This window comes from Phocoena phocoena, chromosome 3 (genome assembly GCF_963924675.1).
Source record: "Phocoena phocoena chromosome 3, mPhoPho1.1, whole genome shotgun sequence".
NCBI lineage: Eukaryota > Metazoa > Chordata > Mammalia > Artiodactyla > Phocoenidae > Phocoena > Phocoena phocoena.
Genome location: NC_089221.1, coordinates 901,652 through 923,693, shown reverse-complemented (window position 1 = coordinate 923,693; position 22,042 = coordinate 901,652). Strand labels below are relative to the sequence as shown.

General features: G+C 57.9%; 1 protein-coding gene across 1 annotated transcript; it reads left to right on the top strand.

Annotated features, from left to right (window-relative positions):
- The first annotated feature begins 5,436 nt into the window (after positions 1–5,436).
- On the top strand, positions 5,437–18,305 carry CLPTM1L (CLPTM1 like). Its single transcript, XM_065874156.1, has 17 exons — positions 5,437–5,831; positions 6,219–6,319; positions 7,285–7,474; positions 8,974–9,119; positions 10,204–10,282; positions 10,569–10,686; positions 10,879–10,973; positions 11,444–11,528; positions 12,427–12,530; positions 13,386–13,451; positions 14,421–14,471; positions 15,199–15,281; positions 15,740–15,774; positions 16,263–16,318; positions 16,419–16,463; positions 17,189–17,304; positions 17,807–18,305. Exons 1-17 carry the CDS (start codon positions 5,670–5,672, stop codon positions 17,889–17,891), a joined length of 1,617 nt encoding a protein of 538 aa, XP_065730228.1. The 5' UTR covers positions 5,437–5,669; the 3' UTR covers positions 17,892–18,305.
- Positions 18,306–22,042: the final 3,737 nt, after the last annotated feature.

Genomic DNA, 22,042 nt, shown 5'->3' with positions numbered 1-22,042 from the left:
CCACCACAGCAAACCCACACGGGTCCAGAGCCAGACCCTTCTGACCCTCCCTCCAGGCCGGCCAATGCCTCACAGGGCAGCCGTCCAACAAACGATCGTCCGGCGGCCAGGACAACCTAGTAGGACCTGGCTGTTCCTTCGTGCTGGGCTCTGGGCCGCGGGTTTCCAACATCTGCTCTCCTCAACTCTCCGCCAATAGGCGGATTATCCCGATTTCACCAAAGGTAACTCTAGGAGGAGTTACACGTCTCACCTGGAAGCTGTGTCCAGTGTCCAGGACTGACTGGTCACGGCCAACTTCACTCCGCGAGCTGTGACCACACCTAGGAATACAAGCCAACCCATCCCAGGGGAGAAGGGGCCCAGAGGCCGGCACCCACCCCATTCGGTGCCTCCGATCTGTTCCTGCTGTTTCCACATAGCAGCACCTCCACTGCATTTCTCACAGTTTCTCTTTACAGGGTTTTATTTTTGCTGATAAATAAACCCTGCAGAGTCACCTCCGATGAGCCAAGATGAATGGGCTCAGGAAACACCCCAAGTTCAGCACAGAATGGGGCTCAGAGCAGCCACCGCTCTGCTCCAACACGGCCAGGCGTCTCTCATCTTCAGAGAGACACCTACGAAAACTCCCAGCAGGTAACAGCACCTCACCTGTCAGACTGTTTGACACTGGACCCTGAATGCAGAGCACCAGAAAAGCACGCACGCTCACACTGGCGGTGAGAATCTGAGCAGTGTGCCAGCCGGGGAAGAAACGTGGCTGCACCTGGTGAGAACGCCTGCACTTACCATCTGAACCTACGCCTCCACGTCTTAGAACCTATCTCAGACACACCGTCAAAAACTATGAGAAATTGTGGATTCAAGGGTATGCATTACAGCCCTAGTCTTAATAACTAAAGGCTGGAAACAACCCAGTTGTCTATCAACGTGGAGACCATTGAATAAACTGTGGTACATCCACAAAATAGAGACATGTGTGGCTGTAAAGAAATGCAAGAAACACCACTATTTACCATAGGGTGTTTTCTCAAGATGCAGGTAAGAAAAAGAATAAAAAACTCAATGGAGGGTTTCCCTGGCGGCGCAGTGGTTGAGAGTCTGCCTGCCGATGCAGAGGACACCCCCGGTCCGGGAAGATCCCACATGCCGCGGAGCGGCTGGGCCCGTGAGCCATGGCCGCTGAGCCTGCGCGTCCGGAGCCTGTGCTCCGCAACGGGAGAGGCCACAACAGTGAGAGGCCCACGTACCGCAAAAAAAAAAAAAAAACAAAAAAAACCTCAATGGAGGGGCTTCCCTGGTGGCGCAGTGGTTGAGAGTTTGCCTGCCAATGCAGAGGACATGGGTTCGATCCCTGGCCCAGGAAGATCCCACATGCCACGGAGCAACTAAGCCCGTGCACCACAGCTACTGAGCCTGTGCTCTAGAGCTCGTGAGCCACAACTACTGAAGCCCGTGTGCCACAACTACTGAAGCCCGCACTCCTAGAGCCCATGCTCCACAGCAAAAGAAGTCAACGCAATGAGAAGCCCGCTCACTGCAACTAGAGAAAACGCACGCACAGCAACAAAGACCCAACGCAGCCAAAAATAAATAAATAAAATAAACAATTTTTTAAAAAAACTCAGTGGAACTTCTAGAGATGAAAACTATAACATCTAAAATGAAAAATTCACAGGATAAGCTTTAAGAGCAGTTTGGAAACTGCAAAGATATACCAGGGAGCTTGAATACATAGCTTTAGAAAGTACTCAAACCTAAGCAAGGAGAGGAGATTAAAGCCGAAAAAGTCAACAGCCTCACTGACATTGGGAGAGCAGGCTGTCTAACATACACGCCAACGTACATACCCCAAGGAAGAGGCAGACGAAAAGTATTTGAAGAAATCCTGGCTGCAATATTTTAAAGTTTGGTGAAACTCACAAATTGAATAAGTTCAACTGGCCTCACACAGGACAAACAAGGGAAACCACTACAGCAAACTGCCGAAAACCAGCGACTTTTTATAAAAACTCTAAAAGCAGCCAGAGAAAATAGACAGCCTACATAAAGTGAAACAAAGGTAATATAGCTATAACCGCTAACCTCTCATCAGAAACAATGCAAACTGGAAGATAATAAAACAATATTCTTTAACATGCTGGAAGAAAAAATTCCCATCAACCTAGAATTATACACTTAGTGAAAATCTTTCCAAAAAGTGAAGGCAAATTAAAAAGAGTCTCATACAAGCAATAGTTGAGAGAATTTACCACCAGCAGATTGGCAGAACAAGAAATGCTAACGGAAGTTACTGAGGCTAAAGGAATAAACACCAGCTAGAAGCCAGGATATGTACACGAGAGCCAAGAGCACAGGTGTATGTACAGAAACAAAATGTATCTTTGCTCATTTTAAATTTACTTAAAATATAGTTGACTGTTTAAAGCAAAAATAACAATGGACTTGATGGCGTACCTGGAAGTGAGGGGGTATGGAGGAGGTTTCTCCCACACCCCGATGGCAGCCCCCTTCCTTATCCTGGGAACCTGGGTCTGTGGCCTCCATCCAGGGCTGTCCATAGTTATTCATCCTCAGGGGCGTGGTGAGTAGTTCTTGGGCCCAAAAAATAAGATAAAAAAATTGGGATCATACCAGGAGTCCGCTCCACTTGGGAATTACCATGAATGAAGTAAAGAGAGGCCCTTGGGCGGTGGGGGGGGGCTCCCTGCGGCCCTGGGTGCAGCAGCAGCGTCCCCTCTCTCTCCAGGTGGCCCCACCCCGTGAGGAAACAGCGCAGAGCACCCGGCTGTGACGGCCCGTGTGGTGTGTGTGTGTGAACACGGGTTCTGATCTCACACAGCGCCCGGGGGCTGACATTTGAGGGGCCCTGAGAACAAGTCTCACTCTGGAGGAAAGGGATTAGCATTCGAGGGACCCCAACCAAATGCCCACCCTCAACAGTAAGTTCTCCGGATATAACCTACAAACCAGCACCAGGAGGGCCGCTCGGAAACAGGAGAGCTGTTATGAGGAACTTTCCAACACTGAGTACTTTTTGTGGGTGGGAAAGAGAACCCCGTGGGAGCCACAGCCTCACCAAGAGGGCTGGGCATCGGACACAGGGCGTGACCTGGAGTCTGGAAGCTGTGTGGGCCCCAAGCTCCCACACACCAAGGCCTTTGCATAGCTCCTGCACGCACAAACAGCGGGACACCCAGCTCTGCGGGACGGCTCTCCTCCCTGCAGAACAATAGCTAGCTGCACCTGGAACAGAGTTCAAACTGGATCAAAACTCAGTCCGCGAGACTGGGAGAGGGATGTGAAGCTGCACCCTAGAGCGCCCCCCCCCCCCCGCACTGAAGGCCGGCTGTATCCTGGCCTCCGGATGCCGTGAGATGCCCTGCCCTGGGCACCGCACCCATCCCCTTGTAGGCTCACAAAACTGGAGCTGGCCTTTGTTCCCTGCAGACTAAGAGGCCGATAGCATGCCTTCCTCCACTGCACAGAGTAGAGCACCGAGGGCAAAGCTGTGGGGTGTGCAACAGCCCAGCCCTGAAGGTGCTCCCCAAGTGTGGCAGGAGCACAGCACACGACAGCTGAGGGCAAAGGGCTGGTAAGCCTGCTAAGGAGGATGGATTTTATACTCAGGGTAACAGGAGTCAGCAAAGGGTTTCCAACAGGAGGGCAGGTGTGCTGAACAGGGAGCAGGCTGGAGGGGAAGGTGGAGACGGGGGTCCAGCTACATGCTATTCCAATGGCTGAAGCCAACATGGCCACAAGAAGATGCTACAGGGGAGGGTGAGTACGTGAGGGTGCAAGAGGCAGGGAAAAGTCTCCGATGCCCCTGAGTCTCTGACCCACATCCCAGGGGGGTGACCCAGAGCCACCGCTGCACTCCGCCCCTGATGCCTCGCTCCTGGGAGGCCTCCATCCCTCCACCGTCTCTGCAGCAGCAAATCACTCTCCCATCTACTCAGCGAGCCCCCACCCCCTTCTCTGAAGCCCTGAGCAATTTATTGGGTCTTTAACAGCATCTACTGTTTCTATAAATGCTTAGCAATGTTTTTGATTGTGAGACAGAAGGAAAAGAGAAGTGGATGTGAATGCGAATGAGGATGGCGCATTCTCCACCACAGAGGGCCGGCCACTGGGCATGGGAGGCTCCAATGAATCAAAGGTCCTGATTCCAGGACTCTTTAATGCAAACAGGAAGAGCACGTGCCCTTCCAGGGGCCAACTGGGCAGCTTTCAACAGCCTGGACAGGGGGAATGAGTTCCCTCACTCCCTGGAGCCCCAGCTGAGCTCTCCCTCTAGCGGGCGGGCGGCTGGCCCTAAGGGGAGCTACTGAGAATCCGGTCCAGCCCTCTGCAGCCTCGGCTCCTGGGAGGCACTGGAGGGTGATTAAAAAAAATTTTTTTTAAAAACTGTTCACATATTGAAATATAGGGAAGTCGTTCTGGCTTATATATGAATTAACTTGAATTTGATGCTAACTAAAATAGCCTGTTTGTGGCCTATCAAATATACATTGTACATCTGCTTTAATTATTAGAAAAAACGGACACATTGACCAGAAGTAAAGAACGTCCACGTTAAAAAAAAAGATTAAATGGCGCTCTTCCTGGGACGCCAATGCTGGTCCTCCTTTGGTAAGAAGCCCTTCCCAGGCTCCAAGGCCATACTGATTCGCTGTGTACGTGCTGATCCGTTCTCTTTATTAAAACCTTGAAGAAATGTTATCTGACTTGTTTAATGTTCTTTGTTCTGACGAAATATAAAACTGTGCTGAAAATCATGCTTATCCGGAGCAGTTTCTCAGGGAAACCTGGTAAGCGGGCTTCTGGGCTAGTCCTCAGCTTGGCTCAAATAAAACTCTTTTCTATTATTATTATAGATTGTTTAACGATTACTTTCGTTGACAAGGGCCTCGGCCCTTCATTTAGAAATGCTGTGTTTTTCTTCAAAGGCGCCCCTCTGGGGGTTCATATTTAAAGACGACGGAAATCAACACGAAAGGGTCGCTGACTTTAGTGAGTCTATTTCTTTTCTCTTCCATTTTTCACGTTGACATAACGCCAGACTCAGAAAGTCTAAGAACAGCGCACACCCCCGCCGCGTCTCCAGCCCGGCTCCTTCGCGTTCACACGCCGCCCCGCCGTTTGGCCCGGGGGGCGAGGGTCCCTCCCGCTTCTCCGGTGGGGGCGGCGCTGGGGAGCCCTGCGCCCCGGCCCTCCCGACGCCCCCGCCCCATAGGTGCCCTGGGACCCGCCTAATTGCCAGCGCCCGGACCCCGCGGGGTACGCCGGGAGGACGGCGCAGGCGGGTGACGTTAGCGTCGCGCCACTCACGCAGGCGTGCGCGCGTGCGCGGCGGCGGCGGGACTACGCTTCCCAGGGGGCCGCGCGGCGCGCCCACTTCCGGCGGGCGGCGGGGCCCGGAAGCGGCGCACCGGCGAATCCCGCAGCGACAGGGCGGCGGCGGCGGCGGCGGCGGCGGCGGGAGCATGCGGGGCGGCTGGCGGCCCGCGGCGCGCAGCGCGTTCTTTGCCCGGCGGTGGCGGCGGCGCGCGGCGGCTCTCGCGTGAGCGGCGGCGGCCGGAGCGGCCGGCGGGGCGCCGGACGGGCGGGCGGCGGGGCCCGCGGCTGCGAGGCGGGCCGGGCCGGGCGGCGGCGGCGGCGGCGCCATGTGGAGCGGCCGCAGCTCCTTCACCAGCTTGGTCGTGGGCGTGTTCGTGGTGTACGTGGTGCACACCTGCTGGGTCATGTATGGCATCGTCTACACCCGCCCGTGCGCCGGCGACGGCAACTGCATCCAGCCCTACCTGGCGCGGAGGCCCAAGCTGCAGGTGAGCGCGGGCCTTCGCACCTGACCTCTGATCTCGGGCTGGGCGGGGCCGGGCCTTTCGCACCTGAACCTGATCGGGTCTGGGCTGAGTCCTCTCCTCCCCGCCCCCGAATCCTAAAGCTCCTGACCCCGCACGCTGGCCCCCGTGCCCCTCTTCACCCCATCACATGGCGTCCAGAGTCCCTGTACCCCTGCCTCGTTCATCAGGCAGCCACACACTTGAGCAGGTTGTTCCTTTGCAGCAGGCGCGTCCCGGAACGTCCTGTCACCGGGCGGAGTTGTGTCCCTTGCGGAGTTAAGATGCACCTTTCCCTGTGTGGCTGGTCAGGTCTCTGTGTGCTTTCTGCCAGGGGCCTTGCCCAGCTGACTTTCTTGACGTCCTTTCCAGCTCAGCGTGTACACCGCCACACGGTCCAACCTGGGTGCCGAGAACAACGTGGACCTGGTCTTGAACGTGGAGGACTTTGACGTGGAGTCCAAATTTGAAAGGTATGGTTGTGGACAGGGTGACAGGCAGGCATCATTGACGTTGAGATTGTTGACAGGTCAGCGTTCTGCACGTGAGGAGGGTACCACGGAGAAGCAGCGTCACCAGCCGTCTCGTGCACGGTAGAGCGTTTTCATTGCAGGGGTGTGTGATACGCACACAAGCAAACTTTTTTACTTGAAGGTAGCAGACGCCGAGTTTGTCCTTTAGGAAGTAGCTTACCCAGCGTCTGACAGCTGTGGGATACGGTGCGGCCCTGGGGAGCTTCCAGAGGAGTGGGGATTATGGTGGGGACTACGTGGGGAACAGAGCTTACACACGCAGTTTCCCACAGAAAACAGCTTGTGTTTTCCTGGCAGAAGTGGTTCAGTTATGTCGTCTAGAAGGGAAAGGGGAAGGGGGCGGAGGGAAGAATTTAGCAGAAAATCATAATTAAGTGAAATATAACTTTGCAACAGAGCAAGCAATATAAACGTTGACGTCTGTAGAGTGACTTTGTGAAGCTGTATTTAAGCTATGGTTCTAGTTTCTTAAATTCCAGCAAGTTTAATTTTAAAGATCATGTGTTTGTCACAAGTTCTCTTCTTCCCTCTTGGTTGTCTGGGAGGCGTCAGAGTGAGCACCTTGCGGGATACACATCCTCTAGCCGCTACGGGGGCGGGGCAGGGGGCGGGGCACACACATTTGGTGTTGGCCCCCTTAGCCTGTGACCTCAGCGCCCGGAATGCAGGCCTTTCAGCTTTTGGGCAGCTGCCGTACTTTCAGGGTGTGTTCCATAAATGTGCGCACTCAGGACTTCAGTAACAGCCAGGTAGCTGGGTTTCGTTTTTAGTATCTCTCAGCTAAAATTCGTTGGTTTTGGTCGGCAACAACATTTTTTATAGAAACATTTGTATAGTCTCCACTTTGTGTACACACACACAACATAATGTGTACGTGATTGAAATCATCATTTGTTTTGTTGCAGGACAGTCAATGTTTCTGTTCCAAAGAAAACCAGGAACAACGGGACGCTGTATGCCTACATCTTCGTCCATCACGCCGGCGTCCTGCCCTGGCACGACGGGAAGCAGGTGCACCTGGTGAGCCCGCTGACCACCTACATGGTCCCCAAACCGGAAGAGGTGAACCTGCTCACTGGGGAATCTGCCACGCAGGTGAGCGGTGCCGGCTGAAGGAAACCTGCTGACCCCCTTGTAGTTCACACACACGTGTCTGCACATACGGTTTGCATCTGGCGCTGGACTGACTGCTGGGAAGTGAAGCGATCAGACGTTACTGGCACATACATTTTCAGCTCAGTAACTTCTCATGGGTTTGCAGATAAATTTATGTCGAACTAGTGACGTGCACTTTAAGTAGTTCAGTGATTTTTGTCTTTTATTTTTTCTGGCTGTGCCGTGTGGTATGCGGGATCGTAGTTCCCCAACCAGGGGTCGAACCCGTGCCCCTTGTAGTGGAAGCGTGGAGTCTTAACCACTGGATCGCCAGGGAAGCCTGTTCAGTGACTTTCTTTACCTAGATGCCTTCTCAGGCCACAGGACCTCTCAGCCCCCAGAGAGCGTGTGTGCACCCCAGTGGGTCCAGGGCAGCCCCTTCTGCAGAGCTCAGCTGCAGTCAGAACTTAGAGTTGGGAGACACTGCGCTGTGTGTAGGACAGGACAACGCTTGAATATTTATTCTAAGGATATAACTCAAAATTATGAAAAAGGTGTGTGTGCAAATTGTATCTTGTACACCCATAGAAAGCTGTACGTACAGGGAAAGGCTGGAGATCGCATACGCGGTCATTACCGCAGTGGAGGGTGGGACAGAGCGATCCTGGTATTCGGGTCCGCGCTGAATGCAAGGGAAGTCATCCACGCCAGGGGCGGCAGCTTTCCAGGATGTGTCTGCAGCTGTCTCGTGTGTGTCCTTGGAAAGACCCCTCAGTTCTGTTTCCCTGGGGACCGCATGACACTGCCTCATGGGCCTTTCTGGGGTGCCAGGCGGGGGTGTGAAGGGCGGAAGGAGTCTCTGGGACTTACAGGTGCTGAATAAACGTTAGCTGTCGCTACTCCTTGGGAGGCTGTTTTCAGTGTAACTGTTAGTGCTAAATTGTGGCTTTAGGGAGGAGATAAATATTAATAGGATGACATGATTCACAGAGCTGCTCAGTTAGATCTGAAATCAAGGTTTCCTTGCCGGGCGGAGTTTGTTTCTGAGTCGGTAGCTTTAGGCTTTTTCCCTAGACACGGACATGCCCCTTTCCAGACAGCGGGGTGGAGCTGGTTTAGAAGCGTCTCCCTTCAGCCTCCTTGCAGAGGGCGGGGCTCTCAGCTCCAGCACCTCCTGCAAATGTGCCGGAGGCTCGTCCTTCTCGGAATCCTTGCTCCGGAAGAGGGCCCGAAACAGGAGGCAGTGAGATCCAGGACCCCGTGGTGCGAAACAGCACACCCTTTGTCTTCTGTTGGGAGAAGGAAGTGCGGGTATGAGAGTCGGGGAGCTGGCAGCCGTGGGTCCTCCCATATGCTCCGCTGGCCCTTCTTACGGTTGTGCTCTCGGCTCGTGGGCTGTTCCCAGGTGACAGTGCCAGCACCCTGCTGCCTCAGACCCCCCGGGCCCCTCCCGCCCCAGCCTTGGTCTTTTCGTCTAAGTCAGTCCTTACGTGTAGCAGCAGATCGAGGCTGAGAAGAGGCCAGCGAGTGCCCTGGACGAACCCGTGTCTCACTGGAGACCAAGGCTGACCCTGAACGTGATGGTGGATGACTTCGTCTTTGACGGGGCCTCCCTGCCCGCTGATGTGCATCGGTACATGAAGATGTAAGTGCTGCTGGTCTGGCCGCTGAGCTGAGGCCCAGACAGTGGGAAGGCCACCGTAGTTCACGTTCACCCGCCCAGCTTTGCGCATCGCTCGTTCACTCCCTGAGCGGACAGCAAAGGGGTGACCTGGTGGGTGGGGGGTGGAGGGATCGAGGCCAGCCAGAATCCCAAAGCAGATGAGCCGTGCCCACATTCCTGAGCCCTCTCTGTGACGAGGGGCCTGGGGTGCTTCCTGGAGCACCCCAGCCTGTCCCTCCTCCCCGGGGGTCTTGCTGATCACGGCTGCCGCCAGGATATGGAAGGGAAGCGATGACACGACAGGCAGTCATCTTGCCCCTTGCTCTTGGCAGAAGCTGGAAGGGAAAATGGAGAGCCTTGGTGAGACCCTATTCCTCTGCACCCTGCACGGGAGGTTTTGTCCTGTCTGCGTCCTGTTAGCTCTGACTCGATTACCTTTGCTTAAAAATTGATTGTTAGGTTGTTCTGTTCCCATCACTTGCTCTCGTAAGCACGACTGTTAAAATTGACCGACTTAGATTATCCCGTGTGTCTCCACTTCAGGGAGCCCCCCTGTGAGATCACAGCCTGTCAGTGGGTCGTCACATAGCACCTAGAAATGGCTCTGCTCAGAATTGTTTCCTTCTTCAGTTTCCAGTGGGTCCTGTGGTGGTGTCATGAGGTTTTCCCTTTTGTAAAACTGAAATCTAATTTCTGAACGCATGACCCATTCACACGGTTGAGTGTGAAAGGCACAGAAGGGTCATGGAGTGAAAGCCGGGCGTGGAGGGTCGATGGGTATTGGCTTCTCACCACGTCGCAGGCTGCCCCGTGTCAGTGCACACGTGGCCCCTTGCTTCCCCTCGCGTCCTGAGTGGTGTCCCACTGTGCGCATGGTCCCCACCTCCTCCTGGTGGCAGCTCTTAAGGGGAAGAACGTAGCTCACGGCGCCCCTGCTGCCCTGGGGAGGCATGTCCTGGGACTCTTGCGACCAGAAGCCACTGAAGATGCAGAGAAGTGAGCTCTGTGAGGTCACCCTGGGGGCCCGGGAGCTCGCTGTGGCCTTGAAATGGCTTCAATCCCCCAGGATCCGGCTGGGGAAGACAGTACACTACCTGCCCATCCTGTTCATCGATCAGCTCAGCAGCCGGGTCAAGGACCTCACGGTGAGTAGCCAGGGCTCCCTCGGGCCTGTGCGCGGCTCGGCCGCTCGGGCGGGCCCCCAGCTCCTGCCCAGGAGGCGCCGGCGCCCGGGGCTGTGGTCACGAGAGACGCGCAGGGCCCGGGTGGTAGGCGGGAGGTCAGGGTGCCAGGGCTTCCTGGGGGAGGCGCCCTGCCGGGGCTGCGAAGACAGCTGGGGCCCCACAGGAGGAGAGCGCAGGGGAGACGCGGCCTTGGGTCCGGGCAGAGCGGCGTGCGTGGGGCTGGGCTCTGACAGCGCCCTCCCCGCAGGTCATCAACCGCTCCACCACCGAGCTGCCCCTCACCGTGTCCTACGACAAGATCTCACTGGGGCGGCTGCGCTTCTGGATCCACATGCAGGACGCCGTGTTCTCACTGCAGCAGTTCGGTGAGGCCGCTGGGCGGGCGCCCCGGGTTCAGGGGTCAGTCCAGCCCGGGAGCCCCGGAGCCCGGCTTCCATTCCGCCTGTGCGATCGTCCCCCTTGAAAGGGCACGTGTGGCCCGCGGAGCTCTTCCTGCCGATGAGGGGTAGCCCGGCCAGGGCGGTGTCCGTCTCACGCAGGGTCTCGGTCCTTCGCAGGGTTTTCAGAGAAGGATGCTGACGAAGTGAAAGGGATTTTCGTCGACACCAACTTGTATTTCTTAGCGCTGACCTTCTTCGTGGCCGCGTTCCACGTGAGTGGTCCCGGGCCCTCAGCGGGGCCTGCCCCCCACCCCGCTCAGGAGAGGGTCTGCACCTCGGGCGCTGACCAGCTGAAGGACCTGGGGCTTCGTCTGCTGCTTTTGGAAGCTGTTTTGAAAACAAATCCAAAAGCAGCGAGATCGACGAATGGCTTTGTAAAACAAGTGTTTCCTCGTGGGAGGTATGGTGTGGCAGTTCAGAGAGTGACGGATCAGCCCTGCCGGCAGAATCCCCGTTAGACACCGCGGCTGGGGGCTCGGCAGGGGGCAGGGCTGAGGCCGCGAGGCACCGGCGCCAAGCCGCAGCCGGTTCCCAGGGCCTGGGAACGGGCCGCCAGTGAAGCCGAATCTCACCAGAGCTGTGCTGGGAGTCACGGGTGTTACTGAAAGGCCAGCATCTCAGGTTGGGCCTGGGCTTGTCTACACAGCTTGAGGGGCTCATCGCCGTCCTGTTTTCTTTCCAGCTGCTTTTTGATTTCCTAGCGTTTAAAAATGACATCAGTTTCTGGAAGAAAAAGAAGAGCATGACAGGAATGTCCACCAAGGCAGGTAGGTGCTCCGAGAACGGCCCCCGCCCTCAGGGCCTGTCCCACGCCGCTGATACAGGCAGGTGATAAACCTACAGTTTGCGATCGCCCGTGGCCAGTATGGCTCCTGTTCGGGAGGGGCTTTTAGATCCCCTGTGGTGGCAGCCCGGGAGGGTGCTATGTCCGCTGTCGTGGTGAGCGCCACGGAAGCCTGGGAGCACGGAGGGCAGGCGACACGGGTGCCGGTGCTCAGCGCCCGTCTGTGTCGGTTCACAGTCCTGCTCGGCTCCCGAGCTGGGTCTCCAGCAAGAGACGGTTCTTTTCCTCCTGCGGAAGTGACACCCGAGTGGGTGCTCTGGGATGCTGGGTGGCCCCCGAGTCCAGAGTCCGTGTCTCGGGGTCTTCTGTCATGACCTCTGGCTTCCTTGTGGGGGAGGGTCCCCCGCTGAACCCTCCTGCGCCCTCCCCTGGCCTTTTCAGCCTGTGGCACGAGCGGGGCTTGTGGGTCCCGGGGCCTGAGCTCCCGGCGGGGAGCTCCCTACTGGGAGTGTGTCCACGGCCGCGGCGTCTCCTAAAGCACAACCTGAAAGGACGAAGTGCAGCCTTTAAAGGACAGATGCAGCCCCGCAGGGCCCGTGTGAAAGCAGGAGAGCCTGGGATTAGCGTGCGGGGTCCCCGTCGGGAGCCAGTGTTCTTAGCACGCTTCCTGTGTCTCCTGTGTCTGTCAGTGTAGCTTACGCACGTTCACCTGCTGAGGTTGCCTTCTGCTGGGGCCGTAGCCTTTTGTCATCGTTTTGCATTTCCCGTCGCCGCCTGTGGTCCGCGGTTCCTTTGTAGTGGACAAAGGGGCAGAAGCGGTCGGGGTGCTGGTGCGCGGGGGGGCCGCTCCCCGGGCCTCAGCACAGCCCGTTTCTCCCCAGTGCTCTGGCGCTGCTTTAGCACCGTGGTCATCTTCCTGTTCCTGCTGGACGAGCGGACGAGCCTGCTGGTGCTGGTTCCTGCGGGCATCGGGGCTGCCATCGAGGTGAGCTGCCCGCCGGGGCGCCGGTCTGAGCGCCGTGTCTGTGGTTCCGGGGCCCAAGCGCTCGGCGCAGTCGGGACCCGCGTCACTGCCAAAGAAGTGGCCGCCGGCGCGGCAGCAGGGCGAGGGCGCGGCTGCCGCGGCTTCTCGGGCAGAGCTGCCGATGCCTCCACGTTTCTCGTGGCCCAGAAGCTTCAGCTTGGCCCGTCCGTCCATGGGATGTGCTAACGCGGTGGCTGAAGCCCGTGCAGCTCTCGCTGCGCTGGATGCCGTGCGAAGCAGAACGTGTGATGCAGGGGCAGTGGAGGGGGCGGCAGGCCTCTGGCACCACCCTGACCGGGACCCTCGGCTGTGGTCGTATTCCAGGGCCCCTGCCATGGGCACTGGCTCGCACGGCTGTCGGGTTGGGGGCTGCGCTGGCACCGCCCATCGAGGAAGTGCTGGCGGGACCCCCCTGTGGGCACTAGTCACCGTGCGGAACCGACCTCACGGCCATGGTGCAGGTCCCACTTTAGGAAGGGTCCTGGAGAGACCCGGCCACAGCAGGGCGTGGGGCTTGGGGTCCCCTGGGGAGCAGAAAGAAGGTGCCAGGGCGAATCTGGGGACAGGCGGAGTGGGGCGTCAGTGCAGGTGGGCTGGGCGGGGGGACGGCCCGACCAGCGCCACCTCAGTGGTCCCGGGAAGGGGGTCGGGTCCATGTGGGCGCACAGGCTGGGTGGGTGTGGGCTGGAGACCGGGGGCTGGGCTGGGGCGCGAGGGCCCCGAGCGGCCGGTGCCCTGGTCAGTCGCTGTCCGAGGAGTGGGTCCTGGCTTCTCCCTGGTCCTGGAGCCTGAAGTGTGGACTTTTCAACTTCTCAGCTGTGGAAAGTGAAAAAGGCCTTGAAGGTGACCGTCATCTGGAGAGGCCTGAGGCCCGCATTTCAGGTAGGGACCTAGCCGCACCCTCTCGGGGATGTGTCACCTCCTGCGGCTTCTCCCAGCCCACCTCCTTCGTGTTTCGGCCGGTCTGCTCGTGCAGGCCGACTGCTGATGCACTTCCTAGCTGCGTCCTGGTGAGATGCAGGTCACCGTGAGGGCCGGTGATCGTCACGTGCTCACGTTGCTGACCTTCCGACCCCAGGGGCAGCTTGTCACCTGCAGACCTGCAGGGAGACGCAGGGGCGTCTCGGGGCGAGTGGGCGGGTCACCGCACCTCTCTGCAGCTCTGCCCACGAGGCTCCGGGGCTCTCTGATGCGCCCGGGGTCCCCAGGCGCGGGCCCAGCACCCAGCGCGCTGAGCAGCACGTCCACCTCCGTGACCGGGCGGGATGCTGGTCGGCCAGGCTCGGGTGGCGCTCCCCACTCCTGCCGGGGGGTGCCGCCACGTGACAGCGCAGTTCCTAGCTTCCCTGAGAGCCGCCCTTCGGTGTGGACTTTCCTGGGCAGATTCGGGCGGGGGCTTGGGCGTCACTGTGAGGTCCGCGGTCGGGCAGCTCACTCTGCTTTCTGTGACAGGCCTTGGGGGTTATGACACTCCAGGTTTCCAGGTCGAGGGCAGGGCACTCAGGTGGGATGCGTCTTCTCTCGACCTGAGTCAGCCCAGTGAATCCACTTTGATTTAAGAGCAGTGTCTTCACTGCAAAACTCAACGGAACTGGGAACAGGAAGCGGCGCGAGGAGGGCCGCACAGGCCCACGGGCCTGCTTCCGCCTCGCGTCCCACACGGTGTGGCTCGCGGGTTGGGGCCGTCGGGTCCTCTGCACCCGCGGCTCTGAAGCGGGGCGCTGCCACGCCTGGGCCGAGGGTTCGTGCCTCTCAGCCTGCCGCCCTGTCCCTCCTCGCGTGGCGGCACAGCGGAGCGCGGACGCCTGCCTGGGCCGCGGTTTGACGTGGTTGCGCTGAATTTCCTTGCAGTTCGGTACTTGCAGTGAATCCGAAAGGCGGACGGAGGAGTATGACACTCAGGTGAGCGGTGACCCGGGGCACGCGTGCCTGCCTGGAGGCGGTGTCCTGGAGCCAGGACCCCCAGGGAGCCTGCCTGCCGGGGGCTCCTCTCTTTCCCAGCCCCTGCGGGCGCCCGTGCTGAGTCCTGTACCACCGGGAGATATCTTATTCCTGGTGGGCAGCTGTGGGGCTGCGAGCTGAGCCTCTGTCCCTGAGACGTGGTGACCCCACAGGCTCTGCGTCCTAGGCCATCAGACTCCCCCTGCCGAGGGGAACTGTGGTTTTCAGTTTGATGTAATACACGTTTCCCGAGCGGGGATGATTTTATTTTCTGGTTTAACGGGTATCAGCTGCATCCCAGTTTTTATTGGGTTTTTGATAAAGTTCAAATCAGAATTAAGGGTGATACGCCGCGTTAGCTGGAAGGCAGCCCTAACCTCGGAGTTCTGGGAGCATTTCTTCAGAGTTCTTTCCAGGACGTGTCGTCATTTCTCTGCCCTGGGTCGGTCTGTCAGCTTGGCTGTGTTTCACGGGCCGGTACTGTTACTGTTATCTCTGCTGTGCGGTCTTCGTGCTGGACGTTCTGTGGGGTTTGCACAAACGCTCACTGACACACATCCTCCACACAGACTAGCTTCGCTGCCCTAAACGTTCTGGGTGTTTTCCCCGTTCCGTTTGTGAGTTCCATCGAGAAAGTTTCCGCAGGTTTGATGGTGGACTCCCACTGGACGTTTTCTGTTCCCCGTAGGCCATGAAATACTTGTCGTACCTCCTTTACCCTCTCTGCATCGGGGGCGCCATCTATTCCCTGCTGAATGTCAGATATAAGAGGTAGGACGTCACCTTTGCTACTCTTCAGCTGGAGCCCAGGGTCACTGACGGGGCCAGCAGTGGGGCCGGCACTGGGACGCCCCTCGGCCGCAGGCCTGGGCCTGCCCGCCGCTGCTGGCTCTGCGCGGCCCTCTCTGGTCCTTGCGGGGTCGGGAACGCTCACGGGAGCAGGCCTCGGGCTTGAACACACTGCCCGGGGCCACAGGGGCCGAGGCGTCCACGGGCGTCCGTGGTTTCCCGTCTCGCTGGAAGTCGTGAAGGAAAGTCGGTAGGTGCCGAGTCTCTGCCCTCACCTCGGTGAGGGCTCCTGGGAAGCCGCTCCCCGTGCAGGTCGCCCCTGGCCAGCCCGCAGGGTCCCGGGACTGGAGAGCAGAGCGTGAGGGCGTGTGTGGGGCTCGGCGGTTAGCAGACTAGCACCGGGCCTGCGGCCTCCGCCATCACCCGCTCCTCCCTTCCAGCTGGTACTCCTGGTTGGTCAGCAGCTTCGTCAATGGTGAGTCCTGGGTCTCCTGTCTCAGAGACAGCGTTTACAGCGGGTCGCTTTGTCCCGCCGCTGCGTGGCCCGGTGTGCCGAGAGGTCCCAGTCAGGCCCCGCCCTGCCCCGTGTTCTCCTCTCTGGGCCCTGCGGGACTGGCCGTGGGCGGCGTGCTCTCCATGGAATGGTTGGGTGCGGGCAGGGAACCCCGCTGTCTTAGGGCACGCCGGAGCCCCAGCCCCCAGCCCTGTGTCCTGGGAGGAGCGCCCGCCCACTAGGCTCGTCCTGACCGCGCGGCCGCTCTGCAGGCGGACAGGGCCGGGCTCGCGGGCTGCTGCGTTCACCGGGTGTGGGTAGGGGCGCTGTCTCACAGCCCCGCGGGCGGGAGGCGGGTGGTTCACCGCAGGATGGTGCTCTCGGGCGTGGGGGGTCAGGTGGTCCTGAAGCCTGGGGGGGCGGCCGCAGGCCCGAGACGGCACGTCTCCACGCCGCGTCTGTCTCCTCAGGAGTCTATGCCTTTGGCTTCCTCTTCATGTTGCCCCAGCTCTTCGTGAACTACAAGGTAAGACGCGTCCCCGTGTCCCTGTGCCGCCCCCCGCCTCCCTGTGCCGCCCTCCGCGTCCCTGTGCCGCCGCTGACGTGCTCCATCTCCCTGTCCCCAGATGAAGTCGGTGGCTCACCTGCCCTGGAAGGCCTTCACCTACAAGGTCAGTGCCTCGCCCGCAGAGGGCCCTCGGGGACTTGCCGTCAGGCTGGGCCGTGCGTCAGGAGGCCCCTCTGTGGAAGAGCGTCGGGGGCTCCTTTAAGACATAGGGTGCCCTGCGGCGACTCTGAAAGGCCAGGCTTCTCTGTCACAGCGGCACAAGGGGTTCTCCGAGTTAGAGCCGTGCTGCTTCTTGCCAACACGAATCAAAGAGCAGGCAGATGCCCTTGACCCGGTGCCCAGTGTCTGGGGTGCTGGGTCCGTGTCCACCCAGACGGCGCGTCCAGTCTCCCGGGGCAGGGCTGGCCGAGGGCCGTCTTGGTGCATCATGGCCTGTCCCACACACACAGGTGGGGACCACACAGCCCTCCGTTGCTGTTGGCTGTGAACTAGAGCGAGCGGCTTTGGGGTGGGGCAATGGTTAGAACATGCGTCCGCCTTCAGAACCGGTTGGCCGTTCTCGGGCAGGCCAGCACTGTGATAGCCAGGCTCCCAGGTGGTGCTCCTGGGTCCCGCGTGCGGAGAGCAGGTGGGACGCTGGGCCTTGGAGTCTGTGCAAGGGGGTACCCTGGGCGTCAGCCCCTCCCGCCCCCCCCCTCAGCTGGCTCCTGCTTCGTGGGGTGGCTCTGAGGTCAGTGGGCGGCGCGAGCGCAGGGATGTGACCGTGTGCCTGGGTGGTCCGGGTGGGCGCTGGGGCCCTGTCCCACGGCCTCGCCCGCCCGCCCGCAGGCCTTCAACACCTTCATTGACGACGTGTTCGCCTTCATCATCACCATGCCCACCTCCCACCGGCTGGCCTGCTTCAGGGATGACGTGGTGTTTCTCGTGTACCTTTACCAGCGATGGTGAGTGCCGGCCTGAGGCGCTGCTGCCCCAGTGGACTCGCTCGGGCCGCAGACCCACGCCTGGTCCTGCGGGGAGAGATTTGTGGGTGGTGGGTGGCGCCTGGCGCCTGGGTGCCGGAGCGCTGCTTCTGTCTGATTTGATCGCCCCTCGAGCACACGGCTCTCCTGCGGCGTGAGGGTCGCTCGCAGCTGCTGTTTAGCGGAGCCCGACGGAGGAGCTGCCTCAACCCCTGTGCTGTGCAGCGGGGTCCCGGGGTCAGGTCCCCTGTGGACGCATCCCAGCCCTGCCTCTCCTTGGGCATCCCTGTCCTCGTCTCTCATCGGCCTCGAGGGCAGAGCTCTGGCCTGACCGTCACGAGAACACCGGGAGGGCACGGGGCAAACCCACACGCGCCTCTCCCGTGGTGAGCCGACCGTCCGGGTCTCGGCCATCGAGCGCCCAGGACACGCGCGCGCGTCTGTCCAAACCAGCTGGCGTGACGCACGCGTGGTCTCGTTGCAGGCTTTATCCCGTGGATAAGAGCAGAGTGAATGAGTTCGGGGAGTCCTACGAGGGGAATCCCCAGCGGAAACCCCACGCAGACTGAGCCCGACCCTGGCTGCTCGCAGCCGCGCAGAGGCTTTGGTGGAACTTCCTGACATCACGCGCCCTGCGTTGCCAAAACCCCGAATGTCCCTCACGTCCCCGGGTTCCGTCACGCTGTGTCCGACGGGAGCTGGCAGCACTGCCACCGCTGCCCGCGTGGACGTCTGTCCGGTCACCATGGCTGCGGGAGCGTCCGGTGCTGGCGGGGGCTGCGCCGTCACTGCCCTGCCCCCACCCGGGGGAGTTCGTCTCGGGGTCTGTAAACAGTCCTTGAGGGGACATCAGACGCCTCTTTGAATCCATTCTGTGCAGACTCTGGGATCAAATGGCTTTTTTCCTTTTTGTTTAAAATTTGACTATTTTAAGGCTTAATGTATGTATGTTTCTATTTTAAAATAAATTTCTCTGGCTGTAACACGTTTCTTGATCTGGTATAACATGTAAGGTTTCAGATGCTGGCATTTACCCCATTCCCAGAAATGAACGTGTGATGTGGTTTTTCTCTGTGTTTGTTAAAAGGAGCAAATGGGGCTTCCCTGGTGGCGCAGTGGTTGAGAGTCCGCCTGCCGATGCAGGGGACACGGGTTCGTGCCCCGGTCCGGGAGGATCCCACATGCCGCGGAGCGGCTGGGCCCGTGAGCCATGGCCACTGAGCCTGCGCGTCTGGAGCCTGTGCTCCGCAACGGGAGAGGCCACAACAGTGAGAGGCCCGCGTACCGCAAAAAAAAAAAAAAAAAAAAAAAAGCAAATGTAAAGAATCTCTCAGGCCAGGACTGTTCTTAAAATGACTGCGTCTGGTGTTGAAGCCGAAGGCAGCGCACTCCTGAGGGGTCAGGTGGATGGGGTTTCGTTAGAGAAACGCCCTGGGTAGCGCAGAGGGAGAAACAGGGCAGGGAGGCGTCTTCACTGACAGGACAGGGAAGGGCGAGATCTGGAGGGTGACGGGGTCGAGTCACGCTCAGTGAGGTTAGCTCCGGAGAGCCAGCCCTCACCGGGTGTGGGCACGTGAGCACACACGGGAGGCCTGTACGTACGTCAGCATCTCAGCCCCTCTGCCTGGCTCTGAATCCAGTCGTTCTCATCGATGGGCTCATTCCTCGGCGATGTCTACACTGGCAGCCTGTGGCCTCCGGAAGTTCATCAAAGGGCCCGTCCCTAGGCAGAACATGGAGCCGAGGCGGCTGGGCACTGGCTGGTGTCTGGAGGCGGCTCTCAGGGTCAGGGCTGTGTGTCCTTCCCACGAGTCCTCACAAAGCCAGACCGAGAACTGCATGCAGAGGTCAGCGGGCAGCATGCACCACCCCGTGTTTTAGAAGAGAAGCTGCTGACTTAGAATTCTTTACCCACTGAAGGTATGTCTCAGGATACATTTTAAAACGGGATTTACAGACATCCAAAAGCTGGGAGAATTCATCACAGCAAATCTGCTTGTGACACGTTACAGGGAGTCCTTCCATCAGGGATGAGGGCAGCAGGTACAAATCTGATCTGCACAAAGCAGGGGAAACCCTGGAAACAGCAACCACGTGGGCAAGTGCAGACTTATTTTCTTATTTAAACGATCTAAAAAGTAAGCCACTTAAAGCTAAAATAATAACAATGTTTTGTGAGGTTCGTAACATGGAGCAGTAAAATGTGTGACAGCACAAAGGCCCGCAGGGGGGTTCTTGCACTGGGTGTGAAGATGTGCTATGACTCCAGCTGGACGGCGATGGGTTAGAGACAAGTGGCCTCTGAAACAAAACAGCCAGTAAGGAAGACAGAAACACTCAGCGCAGGAGAAGGCAGGGCAGTGTGGAAAGGAGCGAGAACAGTTGGGACGAGTTGAAACCAGTAGCAAAACTGTACACTTAAACCCAGCTTGTTAATAATCGCATTAAATGTAAATGGTTTAGGCGCCCCAGCTAAAAGGCAGAGATAACCAGAGCAAATAAAAAGCGGGACCCAAGAACCCAGACAGGTTAAAATCAAACACCGAGAGAAGATCCACCATGTTAACGTCAGGAAAAGCATATTTTAGAGAAATAACATGACCAAGAAATAGTCTTTTCATAAAAGTAAAGGTATCATTTCATCAAAAGGACATAACAACCTTAAGTGTTTGTGTGCCCAAAAACAGAGCTTGAAAATATATTAAGCAAAAATGTTTAGAAATGCAAGGAGAAATAATGGAGTCCACAGTTATAAGAGGTTTCAATGCCATCTCAGGAATTGATAGAACAAGTATTAGGAAATCTCTGTAAGAACAGAGGAGACTTGAACACTTTCACTCTACGTGACCTATTTACAGACACTCCACCCAACTTCAGAAGTGTACACATTCTTTTCAAGAGCATACAGAGGGCTTCCCTGGTGGCGCAGTGGTTGAGAGTCCGCCTGCCGATGCAGGGGACACGGGTTCACGCCCCGGTCCGGGAGGATCCCACATGCCGCGGAGCGGCTGGGCCCGTGAGCCATGGCCGCTGGGCCTGCGCGTCCGGAGCCTGTGCTCCGCAACGGGAGAGGCCGCGGCAGTGAGAGGCCCGCGTACCGCAAAAAAAAAAAAAAAGCATACAGAGCGTTTACCAAGAAAGAATATTCTGGGCCATAAAACCAGCCTAAACAACATTTAAAATGCTTCAAGTCATACAAATTATGTTCTTTAGCCCCAGTAGAATTAAGTCAGAAATCAATAACAGAAAGATCTGGGAAAATCTCCAAATATTTGGAAATGAAATATCACCACTTTGAAATAAGCCATGAACCAAAGAAGAAACCAAAAGGGAAATAAGAAAGTATTTTGAAGTGAATGAAAATGAAAACACGAACATCCACGTCTGTGGTACTTGGTGGGGAGTCGGAGGCCCGGCTGAAGCCATGCATACGAGGGGTTAGGGCACTAAAAACCTATAGCGGGAAAAGGTGTCCACATCCTCAGCTTCCACCTTAGGAAACTAAGAGCAGATGAAACCCAAAGGAAGAAGGAGAACATAACATGTATCAGAGCAGAAATCAGTGACACAGGAGAAGGACAATCCCGGGACTTCCCCGGCGGTCCAGCGGTTAAGGCTTCGCCTTCCAGTGCGGGGGGTGCGGGCTCGATCCCTGGTCAGGGAGCTAAGATCCCACACGCCTCAGGGCCAAACGATCAAAACATGAAACGGAAGCAATATTGTAACAAATCCAATGAAGACTTTCAAAATGGTCCGCATCAAAAAAAATCTTTAGAAAAAGACAATACGGAATATTAATGAACTCAAAATCTTGTTCCTTGAGAAGATCAATGAATAAACCTCCAGCCGGACTAATTAGGAGGAAAAGAGGGAAAATGCAATCACAGCATCGGTTATGAGGGAGGTGACGTCACCGGATTCTACACGTTTAAAGAACAGTGAAGAACGTCGGGGCAGCTTTGTGCCGATACAGCCAAAAACATGGACAAATGGACAAACCCCTGGAGAGACACAAACCACCCAAGCTCTCACAGGAAGAAACCTGAATAGCCCTGTCTCTTCTGAAAATTCAACTTGAAGTTGAACCTTTCCCACAAAGAACCTTAGGACGAGACGGCTTCTCGGTGCGTCCACCTGACATTTAGGGAAGAAGTGGGACCAGTGCTGGGGTCTTCCAGAAGACGGAGCAGGATGGGATGCTCCCCGACGCCCAAACAGCATCACCGCACATCCAGGCCGGACAGGCCTCGCGGGAAGAACGTTTCGGGACGTTTCACTCTGACCCCACCTCAGTGCCGCTCCCGCGGGGTCCTGGCCGTTTCTCCCTGAACCTCGCGAGTGAAGCCGCCTCCTCTCACACATGCTTCCATTCCCTGGCCCACGTTTCTCAGACCAGACCTTCCTTCCTGAAGCACATCCTTTAGGGACCCGGCTGCTGGTAAGATCCTTCCAGGTTTATTCCGCACACAGGCCTTTACTTCGTTATCCTTGAAAGGTGCTCCCGGTGGAGGGCGGTGCATCTCCCACTGCCTGCAGCCTTTCCAGAGCCGCTGTGGCTTCTCCCGTCTGAGTCGGCGATGCTCTCTCTACCACGTGTGGCGTCCTTGCCGTCTCCCTTTCCACGCGTGATGCACTGATTCCAACAGCGTGTTCGGGTCTACCATCGGCAGTGGGAGAGCCTCGGCCACTTTTCCCAGAAATGCCCCTCCCACACGTTTCT